Raw genomic sequence first — 18305 nt, forward strand, 5'->3', positions numbered from 1 at the left:
TGAATTGGGTCGCAACTCGAATCGGGGTTATAAAACATTTCTCCCAAGTGTGTGGACTTGGGAAGGCCTAATTGCGACTTCGCAATCCTGCAAGACTTAAAACTTAACTTTATAAAAGTTGTGCATTTTGAAGAGCACTGGGTTTGTAGAAGGAAACCCTCCTTAAAAGAACTATAGCGCACAAGTGCAACTTCCATTATTTTGAAAACAAGCAAAACAAGATATGCACAAAACTGTATTTAGGTAGGTACATACTTATAATGAATAGGAGCCTATGCACGTTATACCATGATGGCAAAGCGCAAAGCAACTCTCGATTTGCGAAGCCGCACATCAAAAAGCACATAAGTAATGCACAAAGTAGTAAACCGTACCTCGGACAACTAAAAACTGTAGGCAATACATAAAGTACGAGATTGTACCATAGCCAAATATACAAGCCAACAAATAAGGTCATAGGTAATACACGAGGTACAAAATTGTACATCGCCCAAATGAACGTACAGGCAAGTATATATGCAAGCAATTAAGGGCATAAGCATTGCAAAAAGTATGAAACCACACCTCAACCACATAAGCAAATATGCAAATTAATACTCTAAGAGTGAAACCGTACCTCGACTCATAAATATGCAGACAAGAAAATGCGCAACGCAGAAGCAATATAAATCTAAGTACATCTAGCATGGACATCTTAATTATTTCAATTTAATTAGGTTCATCTACTGCCCCTTGTGCGACTTTACCCTACCTTAGGGAGTTGTGAGGTGGTAATCGACTCCAAGCGTGGGTGATGATGACTTAGGACGTGGGGGCGAGCGTGATGTGTTGCACAAGCTGTGAAAAAAGAATAGCTAGCATTTTATAAAAGAAACGAGAGGGGCAAGGCAGGTGTCCAGCTCCTGCTGAAACAACCAAGGGGAGTAGAGAGACAGGGCTCCCTGCCGAAGAAGCCATCGCAGGACAAGGGTTGAGCCCTCCTGTCGAAAGGAAAAGCCGAGGCGGAACAGGGGCAAGCCCCCTGCTAGAAAATTGTCACAAAGGCAAGAACTTCGCCCCCTGCAGGAAGAATAATCTTAGGCATAGGGTGGAGCCCCCTGCCTTTAAAGAGATCCATAAAGATTGGGCAAGCCCAAAACAGATGGTAGGTTGATTCTTCTGTCGCTTGGCAAAGGATGCACCTACTCGGATACTAAAAACCCACCTTCATAAGAAAGATGTTTGTTTGTACCCTATCATGTAAAATTAACCAGGCTAAGAACCAAGAGTAAGGAGTTGACCTATTCGCTCATAAAAGATGCTCAGGAAGCCAATCAGCCCCAGTCGAAAGAAGAGACCAATACAGAGTTTTGGTGCACAAAATGCCCCTAGGCGCAATTGCCCATTACAAAAACTACGCGTCAGGACCAGGAACACCATCTTGCATGAGGACGAAAGATATGGCCTTAAGCCACATGTGACACAAGTGTGAGATATGAAGCCTACGGGGACGACAAATATAATGGATCTACTCAAGGGAACTGTACTTAGCATGGAGCAGAGGACCACACGGATTGCCTGGACGGTGCACCATCCAACATTGCTTCATAATGAGAGCAATACTCTTTAGTCTGGGAGCGAAGATCCCCAGACCAACCATACGCCTTGGTAACATCAACAAGTTTCATCCAATCAGGTGACACTTAGTCCGAAGGTGGCAACCAGACTAAAGAAAATCTGCCATCAAACTAGAAAACTTCTTCTCCACACCCATGGGTATCAGAAACATAGACATAAAAAATTCTGAGATAGAGGACAAGACGTGCCTAATAAGAATAAGCTGACCGGCGATAGAAATGTAGGAAGCCTGCCAGAAAGAAATTTTGGTCTGAACTTTTTGGATAGTAGCAGTCCAAGCGGCTGAGGGGATGCACTTTATTTGTAAAAGAAGACTCAAATAGGAAATACGTAAATCCGAAGTTGCACAGCTAAAAGTCTGTTGTCCGACGGCCAGCAAGGAAGATAGGGCATTGAACATGGATAGACAACATTTACTGTCATTAAGGGATAAATCCGAAAGAGAGAGGAAAAAATGAAAGATGAGCTTCAATCTCAGCATTTGTTTCACGGTAGCGTGGCCAAAAATAATCATGTCGGCAGCATAGGTGAGAATATGATGGGGGAATTTCTGGATGCCGATGTGATCAATTATACCTTTATTCACTGCCCTCTTGAACAACACCACGAGACCCTCGACAATGACATTAAATAACAAAGGGGAGAGAGGGCAGCTTTGCCGAATATCGCACCCAAGCTTGAACTGCCTACCTCTTGCTCTATTAAGCTTAATCAAAGAGTGAGCATTTGATACCAGCTCGTGCACCCATCGATAGAAATGGCGATTGATACCAAAGTTGAAAAGTATGTGGAATAAGAAAGGCCAATGGACCGAGTCGAAGGATTTATGGAAGTCGAGCTTGAGAGAGAAGAAAGGTTGGCCGCTGATATGCAAAGAGTGAAGAACTTAAGATGCCAAGATGAATGAGTGTTGAATCCGCCTGTGGGGGATAAAAGCAAACTGGGAGTCTGAGAAGATTTGAGCAACGATGACTCTTAGCCTATTGGCCAAAACCTTAGCAATAATGTGGTAGAGCGCGCTCATAATCAAAATCAGATGGAACCTCGAGATATCAGAGGTCGCCACGTCCTTCTGGATGAGAGAGACAATGGCTAAGTGTGTGTGAATCGGCAGTCGGCCATTGCGATAAAACTCAACAAAGACATTAATAATGTCATGTTGAATGCAAGACCAAAAGATACGAAAGAAATCTACGGGAAAGCCATTGTAGCCAGGAGCTTTCTATCCTGAAAGACCGTTGATAACTGAAATGATTTCAGCGTCAGCGAACTTAGATTGCATAGCTCTGGCTTAAGATAGATCAATAACCCATACAAGAAGAGGGCCAATGGTGTTATCAACGGAGGTTTGGGAAGCATAAAGGGTCTTAAAATAATGAGAAACCGCTGGAAGGACATTGTCGGCGGAATAGCTGACTCCCCCAATGGAGAGAGAGAGAGAGAGAGAGAGAGAGAGAGAGAGAGAGATTAGTGTTAGTAGGTGATTGAACATTAGGTACTTGAACATGGTGGCCATCTATTGTTTGTTTGATGGATGGCCAGTGTTAAAAATGGGTTTTTCTGTCAAATAATTCACAACTCTGCTAAAGGTTAATAGCAGTGACTTTTGTCGCCATTATTGCACATTTGGTGGAAAAACTCATTTTTAGCGTTAATTTCTTTTTTACGCTGGCCGTCCATCAAGTGCACGATGAATGACCAACATGTTCAAGCATATATCTCTTAAGCCCCACGTGGCAAAGGGATTCGAATATATATATATATATATTGTTGTGGGGTTATGACGAAGATTGTTTATTTTTTTTCATGAAGGGAAGTTCTGGAAGTAGGCCCCAACCTTTATTATTATACAGACAAATGTGCTACAACAAAATAGGCAAAGGGTTACTATAAACTCCACTTATATGTGAGAAACTCATTTTCAAAACCGGAAACCAAACATTTCTGAAACTTAGGGGAAACTTATAAAATGAATGGGAAACTCGTTTCTGGTTGAGTGAGAAACTAGTTTCACATCACGTGAGAAACCAAATTACTTTATGTTGGAAATTCATTTCCCTTATTTGAAAAAATTTGTTTTTCATATATTTTTTTGCATGTTTCCATTAAACAAGAAATATTTTTGATAAAAAAGTTGAGATATATGTTAATGTAGTGTATTGGATGCAATGGAGAAATTTCAAATTTAATGCAACTATATTATTTTTTTCTTGTTTTATATATTCTATCTAAATCTATGTTACATTTAAATACATTATTTATGATATTTAATATTTTATTAAATGTAAACTGATTATGCAGTCATTTGTATAAAATAACTTTATAATAGTTTTATAGTTGTTAATGTAATCATATATTTTATAACAATAATTTTATTAGTTCTTGTTATTTATTGCAGATATAATATTCTTCATGCATATTGCAGATATTTGCAGTTTTGCACCACAATCATATATATATATATATATATATATATATATATATATATATATATATATATATATATATATATATATATATATATATATAGAGAGAGAGAGAGAGAGAGAGAGAGAGAGAGAGAGAGAGAGAGAGAGTCACTAGAATATGAGAACTAATGTGTGAACTAAGATTTTACGGATTTTTTGTTTTTTTTCTTGAATCTAACAGTATGGATGTAATCTACATTTTTGGTTTTACAAGTACCCTCTCTTGAATCATTCAATTTTGATGCATAAATGAGATTTTTTAATGTTTTAAAATCAATGGCTTATAATCTTTATAAATATTCAAGCATTCAAAAATTACATTTTTCATGGAAAATACATTATCCAATGTTGATTCCTAGCAAATTCACCATGCCAAGCACATCCACATGGTTAGATTTGCGAAAAAAAGTGTTGAAAATGCCCATATTTTTAGTTCTCATATTTCATTTCTCATTATATTTGTGTCTCACATTTTCTATTTCACATGAGTTTTAGAAAATCTCGTTTCTCGTTTTCATTTCCCTTCCTGGCAACCTTGCTCAAAAGTAATCATGAGACCAAATCCAGTTTAGAGGCTTGATCCTCCTGCCCAGGCGCAGGCGAAGGAGAGATCCCACCTGCACTGAAGGGAGATCAGAGATTCAGTTAATCATGTGATTTTCTTTTTTAATGTTTTGAAAAGAGCAATAAAGGTGCGTGCAAATTGTGCTAAATGTCATGGTTTTAGGTGTGCAGTCGTACATACCGGCTACCCATCTATTCTATTCCCGTATAAAGCATAGAGAAAGAAATGTACTATTCTTTCATTGATTCAAATACAAAATTTCCAATTTTTAAGCCTAATGGTAGTAGGATATTTGGGTAGAAAACTAGGGATGAATGGGTAGTTTTTATAAGGCTTGAAAATTGATGGTATAAAATTTTTATAAATATCATAAATATCTAAGGCTCAGAAAAATCATATTTTTATAAAAAACACACAATCCAATTGTCATTTCTTAACAAATCGATGAAAAACAGTAGGATGCAGTAGGCATGAAAATAGGCAGCTGCCATCTCTCTCTCTATATATATATATAGTAACTGAAATATGTAACCCGATATGCATCTAGTTTTTTTTAGAGTACGGATGCAATCTAGATGCTTGGTTTTATAGAAACAGAATCTTACACTACAACAAACCAGTGGATTAGCAACTCTCCCTCTCTCTATATCTCTCTCTCTCTCTATATATATATACTTAAGTTGTCAAATTTAATTAAAAGGCAGAAAATTTGAAAATTTCATCGTTCTCAAAAATATTTTTGATGAAGGTTCATGGATTAAAAGGATGTTATTAATGCGACAACAAGTTAAGAAATGACATAATAACATGCTAATTATTTTGAAAATTTTCCTGCCACCCTTTTTTTTAATTCTTTTTTCAATTAAACGTCGCAAGTTCAAACCCCCTCGGTATACAGGTGGTTGAATGACTTGTAAAAGAAGGTGCAGTTCCCCACCCTTATCTTGCAAAAAAAGAGAAAAAAAAGTGATTGATGGGGACACGAACAGAACAATTTGGTACAGACTATCTATTAGGATTCTATTGCCTTTCAAGTCTTGACCTAATCATGCCCTCTTCCCTTATATCGTTGACCTTGGACTCAATGTTTTTTTTTTTTTTTTTTGTGATTTTTACTGCAAGAAACCACCCCAGGTGCAGAAACCTACCCCGGCCGGCTCAGCCTGCTGTAATTACGGTTGCGGTCTTGTCAGCGTAAAACTCTGAAAACTTACTCCTCGATCTCAGCTTACGCAAGGGAGTAACTTCCATGATATTTGAACCTAGACTGCCCATCAAACGGTATACAAACCCCTTGGGTCATTTGACCTTGGACTCATGGGCATTCTAACATACTAACTAATGCAAATGACTTTTTTAAGAACAAGATGCGTGAAGACTTGTTCAATCATTGATTGCATTTGAAGAAACTATTTCTAAATAAAAGCTGTTCATATTGTACTGCTTGGTCGAGTAGGTACTAATAACCCAAGACAAATTGCCCAACTCGTATGGATTCTGCACCATATGCTCCTAATACAACAAAATCTTGTTTGGATCTTGGGGCCCATGCCAAATTCAAATGCTAAATTTTATATATTGTTCATATTTTTTGAGGATTTGATATTTTATTTTATCTTGGGTTCGAGCTAGAGATACATGAATCTCAAATTTTCCATTCTCAAATCCGAAACTAAAGCATTCAAATGCACCATAATGGTGTGTTCGATGTACTTGAATCCAAGATCTCAAGGATTCCAACCAGAAATCCTTGGATCTCTAGTCTGATCCAATGTTGTAAGAATCGTTTCGGACCCAGTCTATTCAAGGAATCAGGTGATATCGAACTGAATCAGCTTACTTTTAAGTTTTAACCATTGAAAGACGTGTGACAAAATATTAAAACAATATTAAATAATTAAGAATATTTTTAAACTATTTTTGATTTTTTTTATTTATTTGAAAATAAGCCAGTTCCGATCCGTTTCGTATCTATCCGATATGATACAAATCGGCCGTTTCAGGCTGATTCACGACATACTGACAAGATTGGTTGGACATAGGGTTGCAAACAGGCCGGTTTCAGGGAGGCTTTTTTGCAAATTTTGGCTGTTCCAGATCCAAAACGACCCGACTCTCCATTGTATTTTGGGATCCAAAACCCGACCCATTTGCATCCCCCTAGTCCGATCTCCTCCCATCCGACTAGAAATCCGAGGATCTGCTTAGTCTATGGAATTAGAGATCCGAGGGTTTTTGAGATCCACGGCATTCAAACGCACTCTATTAGATCCTGCAGATAGTATGTACGGATGGCATACTGTACAATACGTACCCCACTTGCGATCTTAATTTCCCCAAAAAACCAAACACCCAGCAAACTGTTCCCTCTTACCCACCGTTTCTCTCTCTCTCACCCACCGTTTCTCTCTCTCTCTCTGAAAGCGAAGTCGAGGAGGAAAGAAAACTCGGGTTTTGCTATTGCACTTGGATTCCGTGGAACACTATAAAGCTCGTTTCTCTTCGTCTCTTCGTCTCTTCTTCTTTTCGTTTTCGTCTCTGAGAAAATCCTATCCAACCGATTTCGAAGAATATTCTTTGCTTCAGGAGACGCAGAAAATCGATCCCCACCTCGCCTTTTCTCGGGAATTCTTGGTAGGAGGAAGAGCCCCCGGTGGAGATTTAAATTTGATGGTTTTATACGTTCTGTAACCGAGAGGTGCTGCATCCGTCTTTAGGTTATCTCTTGAGGATCTCTTTTCACGAATTGAAATTGGTTTTCTTTCAATACTGCGTCTCTCTCTCTCTCTCTCCCTCTTATTTGGTTCGGAGAGACAGAACGAAGAGCACACGAGGTAATTTTCATTTCTTTATTGGCCTGTTTCTTTGGGATTTTCTGAATTTAATCATCGGGAGTTTGATTTGATGATTGAATTATGCAGTTTTGTAAATTTTTTTGTTGATTATTTGATATTTTGGGAGATAATTATTCGTACTTTGAATCGGGGTTCCGAAAATTTTGGTGAATTAGGATTTTTTTTCTCAGTTGGGCACCTTGATTTTGTGTATCAGAGGCATGGCGTGCTCACAAAATCATCGCCGTACATCTTGGCAAGGTGGGTATGACGATACCCGGCCATCTTTGCAAGGAAGATGTCAGAATGTGCAATCATCGGTGTCCTTATGCAATGGAGGTGTGATGGTGGTGAGAAATTATGACAATGTACAAGATCTAACGAGGAAGTTTCAGGAGTTCTGCAATGAGGATGGGCAAGTTGGTGTGCCTCCAGCGTTTAAGAGACAGCGGAACTCCATAATTGGGAACCCATCTGTTCAGAATTACAGGTTTCCTTCCTATTCTGGGGATTTCGGGGGAAGATGGTGTTTCCATTCAGATACGATTAGCAATTCTGCTACTGCAATGGCTACAAACGATGCCCATCGATGTATTGAACCTTCGACAAGCAGTAGTTTCATCAGTCTAGCGAGAGCAGATGATGGAAATGGCTCCTTTTCTAACTCCAAGTACGAACCAGTGAGGAATTCAGATAGTGTTTCAATGAGTGACAATTCTCGTGAATATTCAGATGGTTTCATGTCCAGGGAAGAACTAGAGCGGTGTTCTCCTTCAAGGAAGGATGGCATAGATTCACATAGAGAAACGTATTTGAGATATTCATACTGTGCTTTCCTTCAAAATCTAGGAATGCGGCTGGAGCTGTGAGTATTCTTGAGATTTCAATTTGTTTGTAATGTATTGCATTGTTGGTGTGTTATCTAAAAACTTGCTTCTGTTTGCTTTTTTTGTATTTGTAGCATTCCATTGTTGGTCCTTTTTTGTTTTTCTTTTGCAAATGTCAAAATACTTGATCTGATTTGAGATGCATTGATGACTTTCAATCATGCTTACTGGAATTATCTTTGGACAATCTACATTACTTTGAAGAGTGGACCGAGCAATTGATTGCCCAAGTTGGTTCAAGTACATAACGGAAAACACATTTCTCAAGTCACATGAACCATCCAAGGGAATAAGTGTTCTCTCCAGGCTCAACAGTTGACTCAGCTTAAGTTGCTTAAGTTTCCATTAATTGATTTCTATGTGGTTGTAAGCCTGATTGCATGAGGAAATGATTGAGTCTTCTTGATTTTGAGCATTGTACATACTTCTGTGAATTTGTGTGCATTGTACATACCTGTGAATATACACATGCATGCATACATAAATATGTGCATGTGTGTGTTTTCAGGTGTGGGGCGTGGGGTGCGTGCATGTGTGGCATCCACATGCATGTTGAATGCAGGACTAGATTGAATTGCCTGTGGATGAGTGGTCTACTAATCACGTTGCTTAGTTTGCTCTAGACACTAGGTTATTTTTAGGGCCATAGTCGATTAAATGGGAAGCTGTCAGTTTGTTTTATTTAATCTTTCTGACATGATTTTGGATGCGACTTTTGAATATCTGATCTCATGCTTTTGGCTATTTTCTTTGGTTTTGTTGATCTCTTTCTTCCTTTTAAATGAGTTTAATTTTGTTGATAAATGATGCTTTCTAAAAGGATAAATAAAAAGCACAGTTATTACAAACAATCTTCTGTTTTTTGGACAAGCTAGAAAATCCATAAAGTAATAAGACAGTTGTAGATACACACAGTGTGGACGGTGCTGAACTTTTTATGTTTCAAGCCATGTTTGGCAAACTTGACCCCACAAATGTATTCAGCATGCTTCATTTACTATGAATCGAATGCTGGATCATATTTTCCCTATGAAAAATATGATTATGAGTCTTTAAATTTATTAAAATTTTGAGCCATTGATTTTTGAAGCCTTATAAAAACCTTTTCATATGTCATAATCAGATGATCCAAAAACCTATTTCTACTAAACAGACCATATAGATCACATCTATATGGTTAGATTCCAAAAAAAAAAAAGCTAAAACATTGAAAATTAAGACTGTCCAAACCCACCTACCATTAGGAGGAACCAATCACTCCATATTGTCATACTCAAATGATGCTTTTAGGTTTTATACATGGAATGCATTTAAAAACGAGCAACTTTAAAAAGGACAAATCTTTAATTTTTTGAATGCTACAAAGATATAACAAAACTCTAGCTATCCAGCCCTGAGGTCTTCCTATAATGTTACAGTATGCCATATCAGACATTGATGGCATACCCAACTTATCAGAAATATATTTATAGAATGCCATCCACCTGCAGGGCCTACTATCCTACCAGTTTGGGGTTTTTACAATGTCAGTGCAACTCAGCAGTACTTACACAATGAAAACTGATTTGTGTTCTAGAGGACCGCCTGTGTTTCCTTTGTAGATATATTACTTTGCTGAAAGATATGATCCAAGGTTACATGTTGGGAGATCCGCGCTTCTGGTCAAGTATTTATTTGACTTTTAATCAGGAAGCTATAGACATTCCCATGTATATTGTGGAATTGCTTTCATGCTGGTTCTTGCTTCAAATTCAGTGTTCCACTTGTCATTTTCAGTCCCAATATTTTAGATGATACTTCTGTTTGTTAATGCTGTGGAAATTGCATAATACATTTTCTCTTTAGGTAGTAGCATTATCTCAGTTACAGACATGGTTGATCTTTCTTAAGTTCTAAGGATACATTGCTGAAATTTGCAGGCCTCAGACTACAATTGGAACTGCAATAGTCCTTTGCCACCGTTTCTTTGTTCGCCATTCTCATGCTTGTTATGATCGATTTGTGAGTTTCTGGCCATTTTGATTTCAGTCTAGAGTTTTGTTTCTTATCCATGATTGATGCCTTTACCACAACTAGGCTACTAAATATGTGTTTGTGCAACTTATTGATGTTGTTTGCAATGAAGTACTATTGTGTTACAACCTGCTATTTTGGTGTTTCAATGTATTTGCTATGATACTACTTTTAGCCTATTTATTGCCATGCTTTCTCATGGGTAACAGGGGATCATTTTCGATGGACTTGAGAAGGCATGGATTGCATTGTGTGTTAACAGCTTGGTGCTGGTTACAATTTCATTCACACTTCATGTTTTCTATTCCTTTGTCAATCAGTTTTTTTTTATTGTAGATTTGGTAATTTACTTTACTTTCTAGAACTTAAATTTGTTTGATTAGCTTTTCCCCAAAGACTATTTGCATTCATCTGCTATATTATATTAGGCATGTCTTTGAATTCATGTTTTGACATGTATTTGAGAGTTCAACCTAAGGACCATGGAAGGGGTAAATTTAAGCCTTCAAAGGTTTTTCTTTTTGTATTATCACGTAATGATATCCATGGAACTGACCAGCTAAAAGATAGTAGCCCTTCCCTTTCGACACAATTCTCATGTGGTAAATTTAAGCCCTTGAAGGCTTTTCTTTTTCATATTGACATATAATGATTTCCGTGGAACTGACCAGCTAAAAATAGTAGCCCTTCCCTTTCAACACATTCTCATGGGAGATGGTACAAGTATCTATCAATTCTACCGTGTGTAGTGGATTGACTGCCAGCTTGTTGGATGGTTATAGCTACAAGTGTTGCCAGGATCTGGCTTACCAAAATGCCCAAAAGTCCTACTGCATTGGTTTGGTTGGCCCTAATCCATCCCGAATGAATACAATATGAACTAAATCAAGATAGGCTCTTTTCCTTTTTTCCTTTTTTCTTTTCTCTCCAGCCAAAGGGATACTTCCTGCTGTGTTCATCTCATTCAGCTTGCCTAAATGGGATCTGCCTGCCTGTGGCCTGAGCAAATGCTTATTGTTATTGGCTATGGGTCTAGCATAAATTGCCTTTATCTTCAGATGGTATGAATTGAAGTTTCAGATTTTAGTTGGCAAAACAGTGATTGCTATCTGATATGTATTCTCTTTGGATTGAAGGTTGTGAAGGGTCAAATTAGTGTTTGTCAGACAGAATTTATCTGCTGCAGCTTTCTTTAGTGCAGCAAGATTAAATTTGCTTGTAGATGGGCTGTGTTGGTAACCTGTTTGGCTATTTGGAAACTTTGGTGAAGAAGTTGAAAGCAAATCTTTTGGTGATTGGTGAATCCTTTCTGTTCAACAAATGCTCTTGTAAATTCAAAATTTATGATGTGGACTTTTTTCTGAGAATAAAGAAATGATATGAACTTTTTTGTTTTTGAAAATTCTTTTAAGTTAGTGAGGTAGATTGAGTTAAGGGAAATGTGAAACATTATGGCAGCCCCCTAAGTCTCTTTATGAGCATTGATGAACTGTCACAGAAAGGTGTTCTATATGAAGAAGGTGTTATGTATGATTACATACACTATCTTGCTTCTTTGAAGATGATATGTTTTTGTTGGTTAGACTAAGTCTCAAGTGGATAAAAATTTTGGATGTCAGTTTATGCTTTCTTATGTTTGTGCTCTCTAGATTTGATTACTTCATGATTTATATATATCCATCATGGCTCAGACAAATCAAAATTTCTTGATGCAGTTAATTGCTACAGCTTCCCTTTTCTTAGCAGCAAAGTCTGAGGAGACTCCTCTCCCTTTGAACACTGTGCTGAAGGAAGCTTTTGAAATTTACCATAAACATGGCTTCTCATTTTCCCCTTATTTACTCTCTGTTGTGAGTATCTTTAGCTCTTTTTCCTCTTCATCAAACTTTGAAATTATGTAGGAAATTTCAGATTTAAGTCTCCCTTTGAGTTAGGATGGCATATATGGGAATCGATTCTTTATTATTTTTATTCTTACTGTGAAGCTTTCTTCTCAGGAAATTGTAACACCTTTATTTGGTTATTGGGCTTGTTTAATCCGAAACAGGACTGGTTTGAAGAGTTCAGGGAACGTGTCATTGAGGCTGAGCACATAATACTGACAACTCTGGATTTTGAGCTTGGTGTTCAACATCCATACGTTCTTCTCTCCTCAGTGCTTGACAAGTTAGGACTTGCACAATCTGTCCTACCGAATCTGGCTTGGAACTTGGTCAATGAAGGGTAAGCTTATTAATCACATTAATTTAATTTCTATTGCCTTTTCTTTTCTCCTTTTCTTTTTCATTGACTAAGAATGGAGTACCTTCCTCAGAAATATATATTTCTCTTAGTTAACAATTATCTATATTATACTGGAAGGGTTTATGAGTCACAAATGAATTATTAGTATGACACTGTTGCATGATTCTTGTTTCATAGTTTTGTTAACTTGTTTCTTTCTCCGTCTGACTTCTGGACCAAAAAAATTGTCTTGTTATTGCTGTTGACAGATTGCATGGTGGTCGAAGGCAACCTTATGTCGATGTGCTACATTGGCCCTTTTGCTGTTCAATGTTGACTACCTAAACTATGTTTCACCCTGGTGATGTTACTGAGTGAAGCTATTGAAGGCGTAGTTATGGCTAGCCTTAGTCTCTTCTCTACTGCTGGATGATGAGGGAAAAGAACATGGTCTCTATAGTCTGTTCTTATTGAAAAGATGTTAAGATTGATCACAGTTGAGCATCTTTTTGTTTTCTTTCAAATACCACAAGGTTTTGCGGATCTTCTAATTAAAAAAAAAAGAGAAGTTTTTTCTTCATGAATTATAAAAAAAAAGATTTTTTTTTAATCCTTGAGAGGTAGAGAAAGTATTTAGATGCTTTAATACTGCTTTCAGTTGAGCACTAGTATGCCCTCAGCCCTAGTCTCATTTGATAATTGCCTTGGTCAGTGCAAGATGTCTGAGTTGTTAATTGGTTAAGCAGGTTGATTGGAGTTATGATTTTCATATGATACCTAAAAAGGAGAAAGTGACAAGCAATGGATGGTTGATCCTTTCTATATATTTTACGCAGGAAAAATGTAAAGGATAAGGAAAAGAAAGTCAAAAACACTTGAGTGGTGACTTTGGTACTAAGGCCTTATTGGGCTCGCTCCTCTTTATGGTTTTATGTAGGAGTTGAAATTGACTGCTTTTTCCGTATTCTGTTTGGGGACCAGTTTTGATCTTAGGGTAATGTTTTGTGCGGCTAGATGCCTTGAGTTGCTCTTTGGCTTGTGATAATTATGCGGATAAGGTATCTCTTTGACAAGTACATGTATGATTTGCATTGGACACAATAGGTGTTCCGTGGTCTACTCATTTCTTGGTGGACTACTTGGCATGCATTGGCATGCTTCTTGACCCTTTTAATGACAGAATCTGCTTATGTTTGTGCCACAGGGCCTTGATTTTTTGTTTGTGCAAATTGTGGAGTTGGTGACTTGACACAGCTTGGTGGATGCTTTGCTTGTTTTGGAATGAAAGAGTAAGGATTTTAGAGCATGGAAGGAAACCTATGTTATTGTTTGGCAAGTATGTTCAAATTTCCTGCAGTAGGTTGGACTTTCTAATGAGTCACAGTCTAACAGGAGCTGGTGTTATTGCTGTGAAGGTTGAAGGTTTCATTCACACCTAATCCATGTTGAGTGGACCCTGGTTATTGAGAGAATTTTTTAGAGGATAATAAGTTGTGAAGAGTATATGAAGTTGGGAGACGTTTGCATCACCAATATGAACTCGATTAGACATAAAGTTGTGCACAGTGGCCTATAGTCTTCTCAACTTTTTATTCTATTCTTTTAACGTTCTGACAAGGACGTGTTTTATTGCATCATTGCTTGATGATACAACACTACGTTTGACTGAAATACACCTCAACATGATCAAAGTCTTGCCTGATTCAAAGTGAGGGACACTATTTAGCCTTATTTGTTTATTTTAAAACTTTCATTTTCTTATGCATTAATTATTCTCTCTCTCTTACACTTTAATTTCCCAATGGTGTCCATTAATTGCCTTTTTACCTCTCTCTCTCTCCTTGAGAATGGAGTTCCCTCTTTATAGCTTTAAAACCTGGTCCTCCTTGTGAAGATAGATCCAAATTCAGGTCCAAGTGACGTTGAATTGGATCCTTTGGAGTTCAAGAAAGAAAGATCCATTCAAGACTCATACCTTGCTAGTTGTTCTAAACCAGGACTCCTTCACTTTAAGGAAAGTGCAAAGAAGACTCCCACATCCAAGCTTGTTTGTAATCAAAAGGACTCATTTTGCAAATGAGACTCTTTGTATTTGGAGAATTCCCCATGCATTGTAACTCTTGGAAACTTATATAAACAAGGTAGGGGTCTCCTCAGGGGCGTGAAACCTATTGAGAGAGAGAGGTTCTACAGTGGACGTAGGTCACGTTAGACCGAACCATTATAAATTGTATATCTTTGTGTGTGCATGTTGCAAGCATCGAGCTTTTACACGGTATCAGAGCCTATCACTCCAATGAGCTGGTGAGTTTGATCCAGCATGCGAAATAGAAATCTGTGAATGGTGTCAAGTTCATCTAGCCTTGTTTCCAACCTTGCCGTGCAGTGAAACACGTTCTCATCCCTGGTGTCAGTTAAGTTGGATTGAAATAATTACCTGCTATGGCACTCTCAAATTGAATCTGTCATGTTCAGTCAGGATTTCATCAAGTATGTTGATTGATCACACTCGGTGCCAATTCAATATGTTAGAGAAGGTGAGTTTTTAAAAATCAATCCTAAGTACAGTGTTTGGAAAAGGGCTAACCAACTCACGTTGAGTTGGATTGAAGCCACGTCACTGAAACCGTACTGACACAGTTAATTCGGATCCCCTCTAAGCGAGACTTGGATTGCTTTGGAATAATCTTGTGCATCTTACTCGAGCCTCAGGATCCTTCAGTTAAAACGTTGTTAGATTTTCAATCTCCAGGTCGTTCCACGCGTGAGAGCTGAGAAACAGAGAGAGATAGAGAAAGGGAGAGAGAAGTTGGGAAAAAAACCGATACCCAGTTGTGTAAGGGTCGGCTGTTGTGTATACTTTTTTATATTAACATGCTATTACAAAATTAGGGTACTAAAATACCCTCATTACAATACATTATATTACACAATGCCATTAATGAGAAGTCACGGGTCTGGATCTCCAGATCCATGACCCGTTACCAGAGAAAACACTTCTTTTCACCCTCCCTCAAGTTGTGCATGATCTTGAACCATGAACAACTTGCTTTTTAACATCCAAAATATGTCTTTTGTCAATCCTTTTGTAAATATATCCGCCACTTGATCTGTAGTTCGAACAAATTCAGGCTCAATCTCTTTCTCTTTTACCTTTTGTCTCACAAAATGCTGGTCTATTTCAATATGTTTGGCACGACTGTGATGGATTGGATTAAAGGACATACTAATGGCACTCTGGTTGTCACACAAAAGAAGTGATCGAGAGATTGATTCTCCGACTTCTGTCAGTAGATGTTTAATCCAAGTAGCCTCAGCAGTGGCAGCTGCCATTGACCTGTATTCAGCCTCTGTACTGGATCTGGCAACAGCCTTTTGTTTCTTACTACTCCAAGAAACCAAATTCATCCCAACAAATACACAATAGCCGGATACTGATCTGCGATCATCTGGATCTCCCGCCCAGTCCGCATCAGAATAAATAGTGATCTCATGTGCATTTTGCCCATTTGTCTTTCGCTTATATATGAGACCATCCCCAACCGTTCCCTTCAAATATCGTAGTATCCGTTTAACTACTTCCATATGCCCTTCACATGGTGCATGCATAAACTGAGAAACTTGATTCACGAAGTAGACTATATCAGGGCGAGTAAAAGTGAGGTATTGTAACATACCCACTATGCTACGGTACTGTGTGGGATTATCAAAAGAATATCCGTCTTGAGAGCTAAGCCTTTGATGAAGAACGCTAGGAGTGCTCAAGGGCTTGCAGTCTTTCATACCCGCTTTATTGAGAACATCAATGGTATACTTTATTAGAATATGAAGTATGGATTGGATATGGATCTGATAAATGATCCATATCCAATCACGTGTTTTGTCTCATTTGTATTTTAATGTAACATGTGTTACTAATGAGGGGCATTTTTGTCCTTGTAAGGTTATTGTAACCATATTAAGGGTAATGTAGCTTTACTGCAGCTGCTAAGAGAGAAAAGAAGCAGCTGATTCCCAAATATCGAGAGTTCTTTCATGGTATCAGAGCAAGAAGGTTCTGCGTGTCTCTTCTGCGTGTTTCCTGCTGAAAAAGGTTGCTCCAACCCAGTCTCCTCTGCGTGAAGGTGATCTGTTGTTTCCTGCTGAAAAAGGTTGCTGAAAAAGGCTGCACAAAAAAAAAGGCTGCCCAACCCCAGTCTTCTGCGTGTCTCCTCTGTTGTTTCCTGCTGAAAAAGGCTGCTGAAAAGGCTGCCCAACCCCAGTCTTCTGCGTGTCTCCTCTGCGTGTTTCCTGCTGAAAAAGGCTGCCCAACCCCAGTCTCCTCTGCGTGAAGGTACTCCAGTCTCTGCGTAAAGGTGCCCAACCCCCGTATCCTCTGCGTGAATGCTCCAACTCTTCTGCGTGAATCTGCGTGAACAACTAACCTTCTTTTCTGCTGAAAAAGCTGCCCAAACCCAGTCTGAAAAAGGCTGCTCAACCCCAGTCTTCTCTGCGTGAATGCTGCTCCAACTCTTCTGCGTGAATCTGCATGAACAACAGACCTCTCTTTCTGCTGTAAAAGCTGCCATTCATCCATTGCGTGAACAACAGATTCCCTACCTTCTTTTCTTTTCAGCGTGAAAGTTGGTATTCCTCTTTTCTGCACCTATTTCTTTCCCTTTTCTTTTCTGCACCTATCTCTTTCCTTCTATTATTTTGTAGGTCTGGTATTATCGTAAGTCTGAAATAACTTCAGATTTCGTGTCCCTTTCTCTGTCGCAAATCTGAAAGTTGCGACAGATCTGAAATTATTATCGTGTCTCTCCTGGAATCCTCGCAGATCTGAAATCCTTTCAGATCTGCTATTCTGTCTTTGTCACAACCTTTTGTTATCAATCTGTCATTCGCAGATCTGGAAATATTTTCAGATCTACTATCAGTCCCCATTGGTATTTGCACCCCTTCAGTCCTCAAATCTGTCTGACACACCTTCTTATTTTGGCTTTGTTTTAATTATTTGTCAGTCCTTATTTTCTATCCCAGCCACCAGTTTCTTTCCGTTGTCAAACAGTCTATCAATGGATCCTTCGGGTAATTCAGGTCTCTCTTCCAGTTTCCTGGGGCAGTTAGTTTTAGAAAAGTTAACTACCAACAACTATTTGACTTGGAAAAGGCAGATTGCCCCTTTTATTCGGAGTCAAGATCTTTCAGGCCACTTAGATGGATCGACTCCAATGCCTCCAGAATTTATCACCACCGAAGCCAAAGAGGATGGAGGATTGCCGAATACTATTCGCAACCCTGCATTTGTTACCTGGATGAACCGTGATCAGGCACTCGTCGCATACATCACTTTCACGCTGTCACAAGAAGTCTTGATTTCCATTCCTGATGATTGCACATCTAAAGTTTTGTGGGGTGCTTTAGCTCAGACCTATTCTCAAATATCAGAGGCTAAAGTGTTGTTTCTTAAACGCGAATTTCAGATGTTAAGAAAGGGTGGAATGAGCATTGTTGAATTCTTAAATCAAGTCAAAAGCATCACAGATCAATTAGCCATGGTTGGATGTCTAGTCTGAGATAAAGAAAAGGTGCAACAAACACTGAATGCCTTGGGATCGGAATATCATGTTCTTGTTACATCCTTATTATGCTTGCCTACGTTGCTCTCTTTTGAGGAATTACGCGTCAAACTTTTTCAGTATGAGATGACACTGAA

General features: G+C 38.4%; 1 protein-coding gene across 5 annotated transcripts in view; it reads left to right on the forward strand.

Annotated features, from left to right (window-relative positions):
- Positions 1 to 7156: 7156 nt before the first annotated feature.
- Positions 7157 to 18305, forward strand: part of LOC149837010 (cyclin-T1-3-like) — a 35504-nt gene continuing 24355 nt past the window's right edge. Inside the window, exons 1-7 of one of the 5 annotated variants that reach the window (XR_016431882.1) lie at positions 7157 to 7484; positions 7661 to 8349; positions 10291 to 10372; positions 12100 to 12234; positions 12432 to 12607; positions 12877 to 13943; positions 14023 to 16516. Coding sequence is in view for 4 of the 5 variants with exons in the window: in XM_090005747.1 (XP_089861873.1) it covers positions 7706 to 8349; positions 10291 to 10372; positions 12100 to 12234; positions 12432 to 12607; positions 12877 to 12952 (1113 nt within the window). In the remaining variant the exon portion in view is untranslated. Of the gene's footprint in view, positions 7485 to 7660; positions 8350 to 10290; positions 10373 to 12099; positions 12235 to 12431; positions 12608 to 12876; positions 16517 to 18305 lie in introns of those variants that run through there. The other 4 variants (XM_090005747.1, XM_090005744.1, XM_090005746.1 and 1 more) reach the window with 4 other exon arrangements.

Source organism: Nuphar pumila, chromosome 5, assembly GCF_984573655.1.
Source record: "Nuphar pumila chromosome 5, dmNupPumi1.hap1.1, whole genome shotgun sequence".
In the NCBI taxonomy this organism is placed as follows: domain Eukaryota; kingdom Viridiplantae; phylum Streptophyta; class Magnoliopsida; order Nymphaeales; family Nymphaeaceae; genus Nuphar; species Nuphar pumila.